This window comes from Gavia stellata, chromosome 3, assembly GCF_030936135.1.
Source record: "Gavia stellata isolate bGavSte3 chromosome 3, bGavSte3.hap2, whole genome shotgun sequence".
Lineage (NCBI taxonomy): Eukaryota > Metazoa > Chordata > Aves > Gaviiformes > Gaviidae > Gavia > Gavia stellata.
Window position 1 is genome coordinate 38,059,789 of NC_082596.1, and position 17,079 is coordinate 38,076,867.

General features: G+C 36.7%; 1 protein-coding gene across 1 annotated transcript in view; it reads right to left on the bottom strand.

Annotated features, from left to right (window-relative positions):
- PREX2 (phosphatidylinositol-3,4,5-trisphosphate dependent Rac exchange factor 2) overlaps window positions 1-17,079 on the bottom strand; it is a 181,069-nt gene that overhangs the window by 53,706 nt on the left and 110,284 nt on the right. Inside the window, exons 24-30 of the mRNA XM_059836047.1 lie at window positions 16,162-16,384; window positions 15,602-15,809; window positions 9,419-9,598; window positions 6,404-6,498; window positions 4,361-4,443; window positions 3,939-4,029; window positions 2,273-2,401 (exon numbers count right to left, since the gene is read on the bottom strand). Coding sequence (XP_059692030.1) covers window positions 2,273-2,401; window positions 3,939-4,029; window positions 4,361-4,443; window positions 6,404-6,498; window positions 9,419-9,598; window positions 15,602-15,809; window positions 16,162-16,384 — 1,009 coding nt within the window. The remainder of the gene's footprint in view (window positions 1-2,272; window positions 2,402-3,938; window positions 4,030-4,360; window positions 4,444-6,403; window positions 6,499-9,418; window positions 9,599-15,601; window positions 15,810-16,161; window positions 16,385-17,079) is intronic.

Below are 17,079 nucleotides of genomic sequence, written 5' to 3' on the forward strand. Positions count from 1 at the left end.
CATGCCTTGGAAACTAAGGCTTGAGAAGTAATTATTCACTTCCATTCTCCTATTTCTCCTGCACATTATTCGTGCTAGCGAAGTCACAAGAACCTAGACTTTCAGGTATCCATTACATCACACCAACTCCTTGGTCCGATAGGCAAATTAAAATTATGATGAAGATGTGGGTCATGATTTTCAAGAATACTTCTCAGGAACAATTATTAGTGACACCAGTTTGTGGGGAGGGTGGTGGTGGTGGTAAAGGAATCAAACTAAAGAAAAAAAAACTACAAGAGAATAGAAAGATGTAAAGACAGACAGTGAATTAACAACCCAAGATGATTATTTTCCATGTAAACCCATGTGTTTGGTTAAGAAGATGGCACAGAAGCCAGGTGTTGGAAATCTCTGACAAAAGCTCAGATGCCATGGATGGAAAGGGAGAGCCAAGAATATTTAAAATTGGCAGACAACTTCTGAGACACAGTGATGAGAGAAGGTAAGGCAGAGTGTGTGCTCTCCTTGAACCACAGAAGAATAATGCCTTTTACTATTTATCTCTCTGAATCATGCACCATTCACAAGCATGACATTTGCAATAGCTAGTTACTATAATTTATTAACAGAGAAAACACTTTTAATCCTAATTTCTAAAACACTAGAAAATGCCAACAGTTTTATTGTTCTCTAAACATCCACATTTCTTCTGATAAATATCACTATTGCATTATAGTATTGTATAATATTGTAAAAAGAGAAGTTTTGTATTATAGAGAGGCAGCAAATCTTTTGGACCTTGCTGAACTCTCCCACAAAATTGTGTGGTAGATTTAAAACCAAATTTATCTAAATAACCTCAGCTCAGTATTGACGGTACATGAGCAGTGTTGAAATGGGTTAAGTCTCTTAATCCTATTTATGGGCAAACAAGTTATGTGAAAATGGTCTGTTAGGCTTGGCTTCAGGAGGGGGGCAATGAAGGACTATTAAAGACACATTTCCATTCCTCCTGAACTGTGAAAGAAAGCATGATTAATACTTGAAAATAATTCGGTTTAGTCTGAAGATAGACCCATCGAAAAAAGGATCCAAAGATATTTATTCATTTTCCACTCAGTGACAGCCACCATTAAACTAAAAGAAGTATTCTTAGTATTGAAGCCAACCCAGTGTGATTGACTCCAAAAATAGGAGAACTTTTTGTGGTTGTTTTTATAATTTTCTAAGCCAGGGTCTGAAAATATGATTGTATCTGAAATGAGAAATACCAAAAATCAGAGGAGGAGGAGTTTGTTTGGTTTGGCTGGTTGGTTTTTGGATGTTTATCTTAATAAAGCTTATCACAAAGTTCTTTTCCAGTGATCTGAAATTTAGCAGTTTCTTTATGGGACACCATGGAAATTAGCCAACAAAACAAAAGAAGTTAAACACACACACACAAATCATTTAAAGCTAGCCCTGACACAAGTTTTTGTTCCCATGTAGACTCCTAGTGCAAGCAGTTTTATAAAAATAATTTTGCTCATTATTTCTGTTTCTCTATCAAACAGCACAGAAAAGATTTCCTGGAGAGGAAATCCCAGTTACTTTCTTATGAAGGCAGGGGAAAGAGCAGAAAACCCCAACTCACATTGTCACTTGGTGGTGAAGAGGAGCAGAGTGCTACGTAACTTTTATACAGTGGTGGGAGGGAGGTGGAGGAGGAGGAATGATAGGATCAGTTGTGATGGAGTGAATAAGTGAAAACCAGTGGAAGAGGTTTGGCTTCATGGCAGAAGAGGGAGCATGATTTTAGAGGGATAATGATTCCACATCAATGACAGATAAGAGCAAGATATAGAACAAAAGTTGTCCTGCAGAATCTTCATCTTTCCATTGAAGATGGTAGAAAAAAGGGAGTTTAATTTCAAGGAAAGCCCCATTTTGGTGTATCAGTCCCATGAAGTTCTGTGACAAATCAGTCCAGCCCCCTGGACTTCAGCAGCAACTGAAATACCATAGCACATGCAACATACGGTTCATTTGTTTTCACTTGTCAGAAGAGACGGTTTTCTCTTCAGTACCTGAAGCAAATAGGGTGAGCACAATACAGCTGAGATATACTCCACTAACCTTGTTACTAAGAACACAAAAAAGTCCTGAAATTTAGGCATTTCCCATAGATCACACTGTGTTCAGCAAACTTTGCCTAGCAGCAACATGAAACAGTTGTATCTTTCCCATTCCCTTCCCCAGGCTCTCTATTGTTAATGAAGTGTTTCTTTATGGTCATGTTGTTCTTACTAACCTTCAACAAATTTTCGGATATTCTGGGCAAGACTCCGGACACTGCTGGGGAGGTTCCAAGGGTCTTGCTTGATATGGAGTCGTAGCCTCTTTGGACAGTTGAGCTTCGGTTCCATTTCCTGCTGAAACTCTAAGCAAGGACAAAAATATTTTTCTGCTTAAACCTCATGAGAAAGGCACATTAAGACATTATTTCTTCCTAAATGTTTCCACAGCTCAAGGAGTTGTCAACTTATTTAACTCTAGTTAAAGCTAGGGTGACAGGTCTAACAGTCATCTAAGCTCCCTACTTTGTCAAAGGAGAGAGCGAGCAGCATTCCCAAACATGAGTCTTTCTGAACCAGGTACATAGATAGAAGGTGCCTGTCTCCACAGAGTAAGCAGGACCCTGGAACTTTTAGAAGCAAAATTAATTCAATCGGAAAATTAAACTTAAAACAAAAGTACTTATTGCTTAACCTAGCCGATCTTTCAAATCATTGAAGTGCTCCTTGTACAGTTCATGAAGATGGTGCAAATCAAGAATAAAATATCTGACATGTCCCTATCTTCTGTCTGTCTGAACTTTTGTTATACCACTGAAAGGATAACACTTTGTTGAGTGAGTCTGTCAGGTACTCATTCTGAAACACAAGAGAGTAGAAATGCTCTAGGTTCATCCCCATTATCTTGGTCCCAAAATAGGAAACAAAACAAAAAAAAAAAAAAAAAGAAAAAGAAAAAGAGGATGTTATGCGGTCTTCCATGCAAATTCAGTGAGGGGGAAGTACTTCAGGCTTTGTAAAACCAGATAATCAGGGTACAGTAATTATGCTCTGTTGAATGCAGTGGGATTTTGGTGATTTATACAAGCCAAAGATCCACCCTCTGGCCATCTAAAATTAGTTTTCTTTGCCAAAAGACATATGCAGGATCAATAAAATCATAGTCAAACCTAGTTTGGATCAAAAAACATAGTCAATACATATTAATACAACATTCAGTCTCCCATTGAGCTTTTTTCTTCTTTTTTTTTTTTTTAATTCAGTTCACTGAAACAAATCCTTTGTATTTTTCATCACAATCTTATGGCTACCACCAGATACCTATTTATACACTTAGACATAAGCAACTACTTGATTGTCAACAGAGTATCGGAAATTACATATAGGGTTTTTTTAAAACAATCAATAATACTTATATAAGCATATATCTGGCACAAATATTACTGTGACTATAAAATTACATTTGCAAATTATTTATAAGTCAACTTCACAAATAATATATCTACAAAAAGTAATAAAAATCTGGCATTAGTAATAAAATAGATCAGAAATGGCTTCAGTAGTTGAGACAAAAACATAATACAAACACCTGCAATACACAAAACCTGTTTCTTGCTTCAAAAACCTCAGCAATTCTACAGCCAGTTCAGAGTCTACAATTTAAAGCTGACTTTCCAACAAACCTGAAATTCTTTCATACGTTGTGCAATAAAAGTGCAAGAAGCCAGTTTTCGACAAAGAATAAGATCTACTTAACAAGAATTTCAACAGTCAATTATTGCAGAAGACACCAGGATTAAGCAAATCAGTTCTTTAATACCCAGCTCAAGGAGTAAATAGCCATATATATCCATGTACCCTTCAAGCTGCCTTTTGATTCTGATAGATAGAATTCAGTGTTACCTTGGAGGCCTCGACCTGGTGAAAAGTATTTTGTCTGCTCAAAGGCCCTCATCACAGCTGGTCCTTTCAGAAGATTGACAATTGAATCGACCTGTGGGGATCAAGGTTCTGTGAGAAAGATGTTTTTTACAGCAACAATTAGAAATTCTTTCTTTAAGAAATATGGACTACAGAAAAGCAGCTTTGGATTCTTTCTTACCTAATGGTTCTAGTTAAAGTAACAAGCTAGGGAATGTTAGACTAAATCTAAGGACCTGTTTAATTTGCAGTTTTGAAGTATTTACAGAAAACTGATGGAGAACAAGTAAACACATACCATCCCAGGAAACAGTGGAAAGCAAAAGTAAAAAGAAGTATTTGCTAAAGACATGTTAGCTCAAACATGGACTTTAGTATCAAAGCCAAGAAAAATAATCTCATACTTGACCAAAAAGATGCTCCAAACAGCTATGGAGCTTGTCCTGTTTATCATGGGAGATTCGAACACTTATGGGAAGCTCATCACCTGAAAAATATTTTAAAATGAGAAATTGTTTAGAAGTTTCAGCATATTTTCTAAAATCTTTGTAGCTTAGATAATCTGCTTTGCACACAGACCGATGCTTAGGCTTTCAGGATGATAGTAACTGTTCTCGCTACATATTTTGCATTTAGTAGTCACTCAATAATACAGAATTAGCTCTTAGAGAAAAAAACATATTCAAAACCCAACTGGACATGGTCCTGGACAACCTGCTTTAGATGGCCCTGCGTGAGGCAGGGGATTGGACTGGATGATTTCAAGAGGTCCCTTCAAACCTCAACCATTCTGTGACCAGAACACACAATTGTTCTATGCTGGAGAATATCCTAAACACCAGACTAAATGGCTAAGTAGTGTCAACCTAATACAGCAGACCACAAAGTCACTGAAATGCATTCACCATAAAATTTTTGTAGGGACTCTACAGACAATTCACAATCTTACTGTTCTTCCTAATCAAATGGTTCTGAGATTTTAGTAATTCAACAAAAATACAGCATCCAAATCCTGTATTTGATACGAAGCTTTTAGTAGTACATACCACATCATTTCCTAAGAGAGTACAAAGGAGAAGGACTCTCCTAAGTCACTGCCCTCAGTCACTCGCTGTCTCAGACAATGGGTCTGCAACCTGAACTCTTTCAAAAACTGTGAAAAATTGAGCTTAAAACTGGTTTTCCTCCTTGCTGTTGCAGTGACAGATAAGAAGTAGCCACTTGATAATTTATAATCCAAATTTATTCATGGTCAATCTAGACTCATTTTTCTTATGTCAGTGAAACACTTAAACAGCATTTTTCTCTCCTTGATTTTTTTTCCGCTCCTTTAGATGTCCTTACAGCCAGTAGTTGTAACCCTTCACAGAATTTTAATTACAACAGATAAAGCATGGTGCCAAAGAGCCCTGATCTGGAGTTAACCAGGTTAGCTTTGGAACTAGGAGAAAATTAAGTCATCAGGAGAGCGGGAGTTTCACTGAGCAGCAGTATTTATCAACTCGAACACTATCTGCGCTTGGCTAGCACAGACATATTCTTTTAGGCACCTCAGTTGGTACTCCAGCTTGATGCCACGCAAGTGCCTAACAGCTCATTTATAGCTTAAGTTGAAGATACAGACCCTGGGTCACCTCTTTTATTAACAGTTCTTTATGCCCTTCATCCTTTCCTCTGTATCTGCTCAGGTCTGTAAGCATGTATCATTTCTGGAAAGTAGCTGCCTAGAATTGCATTATTCACAAGGTAGCTCAGATACCTTGCATGTCATTAATACCCTCCTGTCCCAACTGAAAATACCTCTCCTGGTACAACCAGCAATAAAATTTGCCTCCTCTATGGCCAAGTCTCACTGGTGGCTCATATTCAACTAATATGCCCAGTTCTTTCTTTTCCTAAATCATTCCCAAATTATAAACTCCCAGCTTAGAGCAAATACTTTTCATTATTACTCCCTGAGTATATGACCTTGTACTCCATGCAGTTAAATCTCATCTCATCCCTATTAGCAGCTGCATTTATTTAAATTCAATTTGTCATGGCATAAACAAGAATGTGCTTCTATGTGGTCTCACATTCCTTCCTACAAACATACACAGCCGTATCCTGACATCCGGGTGCTGACGCAGGCTGGGAGAGCATTCCACACTCACCTAAAATGCTCCTTACTCTGTGCAAAATAACAAAGTGGTTGCAAGTGGTTAAAAGCAGTGACTCTAAGAGCTCTAACTAATTCAGTCCATTCACAGAGATGCTGGAATGTTGGCTCTCTTTCACAGGACTCTTAAGTGCAGCACTAGCTAGGCAGAAGCAAAATGATACTCTTCTGTTACAAAGGAGGATGCAATTTTTAAAACAAAAACAACAAAACTGCCAGGCAAATGAAAAGAATAAAATTGTATAAAATGAACAGATGACAGATGCATAGCTGACTTTTCTAAACATACCTGAATCCATTTCATCACTGTGAAAGTAAGAACTGCACTGACTGCTACAAATGCTGGTGAATGAGGCAATGGAGTTCCTATTGCTGTTGCAATCGCTTGGAAAAAAAAAAACACAAAACAACAAGTCATGTCCTTTAACACAGGCTCTGTATCAAAGTTATGGAAAGTCTTTCCCTTTTCCCCTTTTAAATTTAATGATGAGATGGTCTGTACAATTCTTCATCAACAATAAAGATCCCTATACTTAGGCTATCATTTAATTTGCAATCCTAGTAGGACTCAGAAGACCAGATTCCCAAAATAGATGATTCGATTGTCTCCCTTCACCTTGCATGTGAACAAGTACTTGCAGAATGATAATACACACTTTCAATGAAAAACAACCAACTTTTCTTACATGACTAACAGTTTTTGAAACTGTGGCCTCAAATGTTTTAGTAACTCCACATTTAAATTCTGTACTCCTAGTGCATTCTGGACTCCTAGTCCATAGCTAATACAAATGACAAAATACTCTGGTTTATGACTTGCAAACTAGAGTCCATAATGGGTTTAGAAGAGATTTGATCCATTTGAGTAGCACCAAAACTCAAATTACAAACTATTTTTCCCTGCCAGCCAAAATATAGTTTATGATCCTGTCTCTTTCAGCTGTTCATTTTATTAGAGATGTACAGACATTTACATCTGTGACTTCAGTGAAAACTTCTGTGCATACAAAATGTCACCCACATTGATCTAGTAAGGATATTTGGGGATTAAAATGTGTAAATTTTTTTCTGCTCTTTTATCTCAAAAATAAATTGTTCTGTACAGAAAACAGATGGAGAACATACCTACTTCTGCAGCATAAACAGAGTAAAACATAGACTTTTGTACTGAAAATCCTATGAAGATAAATTTGAATTCAAAGTCTTCAGAGTTGTTTAGCCACATGAAGGTTGTTTAGTTTCAGTGCAGGAAATGCTTAAATAATTATCCAGCAGAGGGAGTTTTAAAACCCCAGGTCAGTGTAAGATAATGTAGAAGTGTACCTAAAGGATATTTATACATAATGATCTGGTTTTGGTTTTATGAATCATAGAATTGTTTAGGTTGGAAAAGACCTTGAAGATCATCAAGTCCAACCGTTAACCTAGCACTGCCAAGTCCACCACTAAACCATGTCCTTAAGTGCCTCATCCACACGTCTTGGGCGTACCAATTAACCAAGACACACATATCTATGTTTTACATATAATGCTGCAGTTATACATGTGCCCATGTGCTTCCTACTTGTTTTCTTTATTTTTGTAAATAGAGAAGTGATCTTTCACTAGTTTTGGCATACTGACCTACATTTCCTGGCTAAGGTGTATGTTTTGGACCTGTAGCCAACCAGGTTAAGTGAATGGGGAAAACTTTTAAATGAAGCAATATGATATAACTACAATCATATCCATTAAGTAGATGAAAAGACATCAGTAACAACATGTTCCTAACAGAGGGTGAACAGTCCCAAGGAGTATTAAGAATTTCTGGCTGGGTATTAAGAAATATTTTCTAACTAACTCGATTCACTTATTAAAGTCTCCAAAGGGAAGTGAAGGTTATTTAAAACTGGATTGTGCAAAGCATGAGAAAATAAAACACAGGCAAATGAGAAACAGATTAGATGTATTAGCTATACCATTCTGCTTTTTTATTGTGTTGTATTGTAAGGTTTAGAATGAGACCCTACAACACAAAATGAGAGCATTCTAACAGCTGAAATTAGCCTACTAGTTCTAAATAATAACCACAGTGGCATTATGGGATCTGGAGATTTTAAGTATTGCCTAATATAATTATTTAAGCAAAGAAACAAAAAATTCCAATCTCACTCCAACAATTGTTCGAAACTCACAGATCTTATTATTATTTTGCATATGGAACCCTAGATTTTATCATTCCTAATCAGCCAGAATGGACTGTAAATGACTGGAATCAGAATAAAGAAAATATTTTTAACAAAGAGACACTCATGTCCTAAGTCACACCTTCTTTCTCCACATACAAATCTTGTGCCAGCTGGGGAACTTCCCAACTGGAGCAAGCGCAGGCCACTGGAGCAGCTCCTGCACAGTCAGTTTGATGTATCATGGACATGCAGAAACCCCTAAACAAGCTTCAACTGGAAGAGCACTTTGCTTGGGTGTTCACCATGGTTAGAACAAGATGGACTTAATCTTTGCAAATTATCTCTACATTTATTTCTGTTCAAATTTATACTTATATTTCTGTTTCTACTCTGACAAAGAGTTCCCATCTACCATGCTGCAGTGATCAAATATTAGCTTATGAAAGAGATCTCAGCAGCAGAGGGTTCTGTAGAAAAACGATGACCCTACTGAGATTCTACTTTCTGAGCATAATAATGAAGCAGGATAATGAACAAATAATGAACCCTTATTTTACTTGCAGCTAAAATTTTAATTTAGATTTTGTATCGTGTAGTTAACCAATTCTCTCTGAGCAACAGAAGATAATTTTCATAAGACCTATGCTTGCTATAATTACTCCTTCCTTTTCAAAATTCTTTGTATTTTCATTCACAGTAAACATGATGCATCATGAATTCTAGAGATGAGATGATACTACAATATTTAGAGTGGAAAAAGGTGAGGAATATATGTTGAGAAACAGGTATTTTTTTTCTTTAGATCAGCAAGAGTGGTGGCTCTGGCATCTTGCTTTCCATAGCAGATACTTGGTTTGTTGTTGGGGAACATAGTAACAGATATTATTTCTGTTTTTTATAAAACAGGTAATCTTAAGTAAAGCTTTACACCTCTGGCTGTGATAACCTATAAAGGTTAGGGATACTGAGATCTAATAACTAATCTGTACTCATAAAAGAGTTTATTTTACACATCTTGCAACAAATCTTGCTGCTAGTCATTCATTATATTCTGATAATGTTCAGAGCCACTTGACAGTCTACAAACCCACAGGTTTGATTCAGCTGACAAATAAAAATATTATTAGTAAAGTTACCTGTAAGAATCCCTGTTGCTGATAGTATCATGACCAGAATCTTCTTGTTCATCACCTGTCACGCTGAAACAGACTTTCTTCCCATTCCTTTCCCCCTTTTCATTATCACTGTCTGCCGGTATTAAAGGCTCAGGCGTTTTACGTTCTGATTTGGGAGAATATGTTATTGAAGAAAGAAGGCTGTGAGACAAAAAAAAAAGAAAAAAGATAAATTCATGTTTTTCAAAAGTGAGCTAACAATGGGATAACATTTCTCGTCAACGTCCTCCAACTATTATTCTACATTATGTAAAGGGAACATCTTAATTCAGTCCATATCTATTTGAAACAAGGGAAGAAAGTCACACAGTTTGCTGTTAAAAAGTGTAACGGTGAAACCCATTAGCATTACTAAATACTCAGTCGTGTATGAAGGCAATGATTCCAGCTGGGGAAGAAATACAGCACATTCTTGAACACTTGGGGTCAAAATTTATATTAACATAACTATTTTTAAACACAAACCATGTACTTCTCAGCACAAATCAGGGAAAAAAACCAAAGAAACTACATCTCTGTGAAAAGCATGTATTTTCTCGATTACTACTGTACCAGACATGCCAGCCTGCATGACAAGCTATTTTACTAAGGCATTTTAAGAATCTTTATTAACATATCTGTGTATTTCCTGACATTCAAAGTGTCTAAGCCACTATCACTAGTACAACTGATGATTAATATACAAGCTTCTGTGACGAGCACAAAAGTGACATTCAGTCAAGAAGAGAGAACAGTGCAGACTGCTACATTTAGAACATGCATAAATACTGGAAGCAAAAGATTCTTATTCTCGGGTGATTAACTCATATTGAGATGTTCTAATTTACTTTGAAGATCAGAACAGCTATAATGGGCAATTGTCCTTTAATTCCTATTACTCAAACACTTCATTAGAATGTTTTCAAACTAATATTTGGAATTGAAAGGCAGCGTTTTTCTTGCAAAAACTACCTTCTAACTACCTGAAATCAGAAGACACTGAATTAAGCTTTTTTTCCCTGTAAAGTACTTAGACATAGTAACAGGGTTTTATTGTAGGAGCTGTCAGAATGGTCAGCTGGCCAACTTTCTACCAAATAGACAGGACAAGAGGAAATGGCCTCAAGTTGTGCCAGGGGAGATTCACACCGGATATTAGGAAAAATGTCTTTACTGAGAGAGTGGTGAGACACTGGAATAAGCTGCCCAGGGAAGTGGGTGGGGTCACCATCCCTGGAGGTGTTCAAGGAACATGTGGACGAGGCATTGTGGGACATGGTTTAATGGGCATGGTGGTGTTAGTTGATGGTTGGACTTGATGATCTTACAGATCTTTTCCAACCTTTGTGATTCTGTGAAATACATGGCAGGATTCAAACACGTTCGATCTTTTTGTTACACATAATTCTTACTTCTGAAGGGAAACTAGGGGAGATGCATATCTTCTGTGATCAAAAATGCTACCCTAATTGTTATTAAAAGGTAGCATTCAAAATTCCTTCCTTTACTCTTAGTTCTCGGCACACATATTAGCATTTTACTTTGCACAAGGGGGAATTCTGCTTTTAAATGGTTTAGAGCTCCATCTTAATTTTGTGGGGCTCTGCCAGTTGAGGTAATTCATTCTTAATCCTAAAAAAGTTAAGTTTGTTCAGCTACAGTTACATCAGCACTGAGCTATCAATTTCTCTACTCTTTTGACACAGATATTCTATCAGAAAATAACCTGATCCCAAGCTGTTCTTGAAAGTTGAAGTTTATGGACTTTTTGCATACAAAACACAGACAATGTATTCAATACCATGTTCAACTGTAATATTTTTGAGTTTACACAAATAATTTCCTGACTCTCAGGAACAGACAGAGTTTTAAGAAAGAAATTAAGAAACCATATACTTTGGAAACGCAATAGGGTAGATTATCCCTATAATGCTGTCTGTTGACTGTATAGCAATGAATACATACCTCAAATGGTATATCAATCTTGGTCTCATTGAAATCATGACCTGATAGATGTCAACACAGGGTTTGACATTAACTTCAGGGAAACAAGGATGATAAGTAAAGCTTTTTAGCAAATCCTTTCACCATTTCTGCATAACTTTCTCTGGTGAAGAGCTAACAAGAGATAGACATATTTATCCTACACATAGGAAAAGGTACTGATCTGAATTGCAACTGAAATATAGAAAAATGATACAAAAGGTATAATTTTACTGGACTTTAAACCCACCCATCCAGTAGACAGACATCTTTTAGGCTACATGATGCCTTAATAGTTCATATCAGTGTGAAATAACAACTCAGTTCTTCCCTATCACTTTAGTCACCGGTTAGCAGGATTCCATGAGAATGGGAAGAAAGATGGGGCCCATGTTTTACAGCAGTGTTCAGTTTCAATCTACCTGTTAGAGCATACATGTTCTTGAACATATCCTAAAACAAATGTGTTATAAAAATGTAGACCTTAGAAAATCAGTTCTTTGTACTTGTAAAACTTATCTTCTGAATACGAAAATACAAAAGGGGTTCAAAAAGGGATTAGATAATTTCAGGGCATATCATTCTAACAGTAGTCTTAAAACAAAAGGTACGTTCCAAGAAGACCTTGTAGCACTGCCTGCTGGAAGATGAGGTAAGAACAAGGATTAATCTATACTTTTGCTTTTTCTTGTGTTTCCATTATCATCCACTTCTAGGAAAACAAAAATGGGCTTTGGGCAGATACTTTCTGGTAACTTCTTGTGGATTTTGTTGTTGCAAGAAAATAATCAAGAGTAAGAAACAAGCATAATGAACTGCAATTTCAACTCCTGAAAATACCTTCCCCTGAGTAATTATTTGTCAAGACACAGACAGACTATTATATCCTCTTCTTTTATGTGACTGTTTAGTCACTGCTGCCAAGATCTCGGTAAAAGACTGATGAAGGTAGCTGGAGCTTTTCCTAAGGGAGCTTTTCACTTTCTCTCAGCAGGCAGGCTCTTTTTCTAAGGAAAATTTTTTTGCTGAACTACCATGAACGAAAGCTGGAACTTTGGATAACAGAGTTCTGGAGCTGGTAGTTCCTCAGGTCACTGAAGTGCTCTTAGAAACCCAGTTCAGGGAGTCTAAAACACACAAACCCAAATCTGGATGCAAAACAAACCCCAATAATCATACATATAATACCCCAATAATCATACAGCACATGCACATCACATTTTTCAAACAAAATTATCTTAGACGTCTATCTCTCATAGGATAAATATGTGAATGAGTAGTAACTAACAGCTAGAAAGTCTCTGTAACTATGAAGAAAATTTCCATCTATGAAGAGAAATTTAAATCTCAACCCAAAAAGTCCTCACATGTGGAATTAGTCCTATATGCAACCCAAATAAACACAATCCTAAAAGTATGTCAGAAACAAACAAAACCTGCTATGGTCAGTCAAAGCATTAAAAATGGATAGCCACAGGCAGTAACAAAAAACCTATGCAACCTGTGAGCTGCTTTGCCTTCTCACTCCACAGAGGCTCAGAAAATCTTCAAGCCTCTTGTATACTCCCAACAGACATCTTTCCAAAAAACAGCTGGGATCATGGGAGCACACTCAGTGCACGTGAACCAAGAACACAGCAGAGTCACCATATAGAAAACAACTTGAATAAGGACTTATTTCTGTATAACACCTAGCATCAGTGGTGGGTATCTGGCAATGGTACTAAAGAAGTACTAGGATACTATTAAACTATTTGAACGAGGAGCCAGTGGAACTTTGAGAGGCTCTGGAAAGGGGATATATGTGGGTTTTGTGTGTATCTCTCTTTCTCTCTCCATCAGTACTGTATTTTCTTATGCAATCCAATCTCATCAACAAGCCATGACAAAAGTTATTATGAAGATAATGCTAGGAGTACACAACCTTCTCTTAGACATTCCCTCCCCATAATCCTCTCTCCCACAAGCTCTCACAGACCTGCTTTTCAAGTGAAACACTTGGTTTTCAGTTCACTTTCATTCACTAATAGATAGGAGAGGTTGGGCAGATAACACTGGCCCAAGATTTTGGGAGCTGAGGGAGAGACCATTAGTGACCTCAACACAGAGCAGAGACATCTAGTAACACCGAAGAGCAACAGTTTTTCAACAGTACTTTATAAAGGGTACCAAAGAGTCATTTTGTAGCCCAATTTTTCTATCATTCAAAATCTTATAAATTTGTAATTGTGATACCGTGTTCATATTTTCTGTCCTGAGAAAATTATGATAATGAGGATTGCTTATAATAATAAGCAGCTCAGTAAATAAAGACATCAATTTTATTGTTGCTATGTTGTAACAGAAAACAGAAGTTCTACAGTCTTTATAAAGTTCAAGGATCGGTATGTTCAAGCATTTACTCCTAGCTGCTGACGTATGAATATTTCTAATTAAAGCACAGCTGTTTGATTATCCTATCTTATTACTCTATCTTTTATTTCTTAGTAGTCCCAACTTTTCTCTCAAGAGTTAATTAGTAGCTCTAACATGTTCTAATATAATAATATACCATGCAATGCTGAACTGCTTACACCCAGATAGTCCCGGCTTCCCACTTCCCTGTTCAGCACTTCAAGCAGGTCCCTTGGCTACCCTGTTTCCTGTATAGAAAGAACTGCTTTCCTCCACAGTAATGACACACTGGCAGTCCACTCAAAGTCCGTGAGGAATAAAGCATGAAAAGTCTCAGTCTTACAAATAGCAAAAGGTAAAATTTGCTGAATAAATCTGTGCACCTTACACAAGATCTGCTACAAGGTCAGTGTACAGGAAATTTATGAAAGAAAAAAAAGTGAATCCTTGCATTTACTGCCACAACTGTGTGAGTCTCAAAATGAATGTGTGTGTATATATATGTACATACCTGTACACACAATAAATACGTGTGTGTGTATTTATCTATACATATGTATGAAAGAAAGGCTCAAAAGTTCCTGTGCTTTTGCATCACAGGCTCAAGGGAGTGGAAAGGAAAGGCGTGGCAGACTGGTAGCTGGAACTTCCTGAAATATTGACTGAACTTCCATATATAATTTTCTGACTTCCTTGAGGAAGTGACAACACCGGCTTTACAGACAGTCATTTTTAAGTGCATCCAAGCACTGGAATTATCTTAAATCTAACTAACTGACTTCATCTTCAGCATGAGAACTAGCAGAACTATGTAAAGGCACAGAACACAACATTTTCTTTAAATAATTTGAGGCCAGTCTTACTTTCATTCCAATTGCATTATGTAATACACTAAAAATACTTATTACTGTGTAACTATTACATTACATTACTATTAGAACAGTACAAAAAAATTCCCACTATGAAATAACTATGAAAAGACAAAACGTTGTACAGTCTTCAAAATAACAGGAGAAGCAATGATACACCAACTTTTCCCAACTGGAGATCATGAAAGATTGGCTTTTAAGCTCAAAAAATTATATTATTGATATTTTCAAAATAAATAATTTTGACATTTCCATTACACATGGGATCTTTCAAAACTGAAAGACCTATCATCCTTCTTCATCCTTATCCCATGACAGCAAATAGCCTAGCAGTCAACCCAGTTACCTCACAAACGGAAAAGCAAGTTTTAAATCCTTGTCCCGAATTAGGACAAACTGTGATGAGACTCTGGGTCTCCCACATTCAAGCCAAGTGTCCTAATCATTCAAGAGTGGCTCTCCCTAGATCCATAGCTCTTCATTAAGGCCAATTTGTTTTTGAAAAATGTCTAACAAATTAATAATCTTCCTATGGGTGAAAAATGCTTTACCTACAAATTCATCTTTGGGACTATTCAGCAATACCTGAAGAGTCAAATAAAAGATATTTTTATACCTCTGCTCTTTGTTTCCATTCCTAGTGAAATTTTAGATGACACGTGGGCCTCATAATTCTCTCACCTCAAAATAATTACCATTCCCACATTCTAGAGAAAAGCTACAAACTAAAGTGCGAAAAAATCAGGGATGCTGGGAAAAAGAACAAATTATAATATGACTTACACTTAAATTCTTCGCCTTATTTCAATTCTATCTGAAGTCAACATTGGTTCCTACACTACACAAAAAGGATACCCAGATTTATCAGTATCTTCAATGGAAAAATTAAAGGCAAGTCCAGATGGTAACATTTACTTACTCATCTATTTGACAGACACATGTTTCCACTTCTTTCAGTGCAGCTTGCAATTTGAACAGCAATTTTTGATAGACATCTTGTGTTTCTAAATCTTCTTCTTTTAAGAGGTACCTCAGACCATGGCCTTCTTGCTGGCTAAGAGACTGTCCTGAAGGGGCAGCCATAGTAGTAATGGTATGTTGGACATAAATCATGGGATTCAGTTTACCTGGGAATAATCCAAAGAGGTTACACCATTATCTTTTTTTCAACATACATTTTGAAGTTAGTAAAATACCTAACAGATATTGAAATATTTTCCTGCTTAAAAACTCCATGTAATTATTTAATTTTGCATTTTATTTTGCATATCAAAGTCAAGCTATTTAAGGAAAAATTTATTGTGAAATTATGACTAGCCTTTAATATGCTTTAAAATAAACCGAAGTATCAAATATAGGGGGATTTCAAAAAGACTTGTCCTTAATTTTAGTATTTGGAACATAAACCTAAACCAGTTACCTTTTAAGAGTCTATATCAGAAGCACTGGAAGCAGTTCTTTCAAGCTCAACTGACTTACCTTGATCAGTGTTTTTATTTTCCTTTTCATGGGAAGAATGTTTTCTGCTGTCTAACTGTACACCAAAGGCACTACCAAGGGAAGTTGAGGTTTTAGGGTAAGACACTTCCATCACATTGATATGGCAATTGGTTGGACAGAAATCACTGCTGTGAAGTGGTGAAATCTTTGACTTAGCTTGTTTGAAGGTAGGCCAAGCTCTGTTTTTTAATACTCTTGAAAACTAGAAGTGAGAAAGAAAACAAAATTTTGATTAACAGCTTTTGATGTGTCAGCACTTGGCTGACAAAACTTGTGTACCTGACTAGAAAACAAAAGTTTAAAATATTCCAGGCATCCTTGATTTCAGACGCCTTGACTTCATAATTTTCATCTTTTTCTACAAGGGAAAGAAACAATATTTTTCATTTTACATTTTTGAGGGGCTGGTTTTTGAAATAAATTATATTTACAAATGTAAATAGCCGTGTAACAAGAAGACAGAATTTATTTTCCTTGCAACATAATAAAATATTAAGTGTCTTCCTAGGGAGAAAGTCTGGAAATGCTCTATGATCCAGTGCTGTACTGCACATGACATTTATAAACACATGCTGACATAGAAGTTTTCAAGTCAATGTATTGCAAAAATTTCTGAAATTCTTGCCTGAAGCTATAATAAAGACAGAATTGGAAGCTGAATTATGAACTTCACATTCAGGAAGGATGAAGTCCTCCCTAATGGTTTCCTGGGCTGCATTAGGAGAGGCGTTTCCAGGAGGGAGGTGATCCTGCCCCCTCTACTCAGCACTGGTGAGGCCACACCTGGGTACTGTGTCCAGTTCTGGGCTCCCCAGTAGAAGAGAGACATGGGCATACCAGAGAGAGTCCAGAGAAGGGCAACCAAAGGGATGAAGGGACTGGAGCATCTCTCCTATG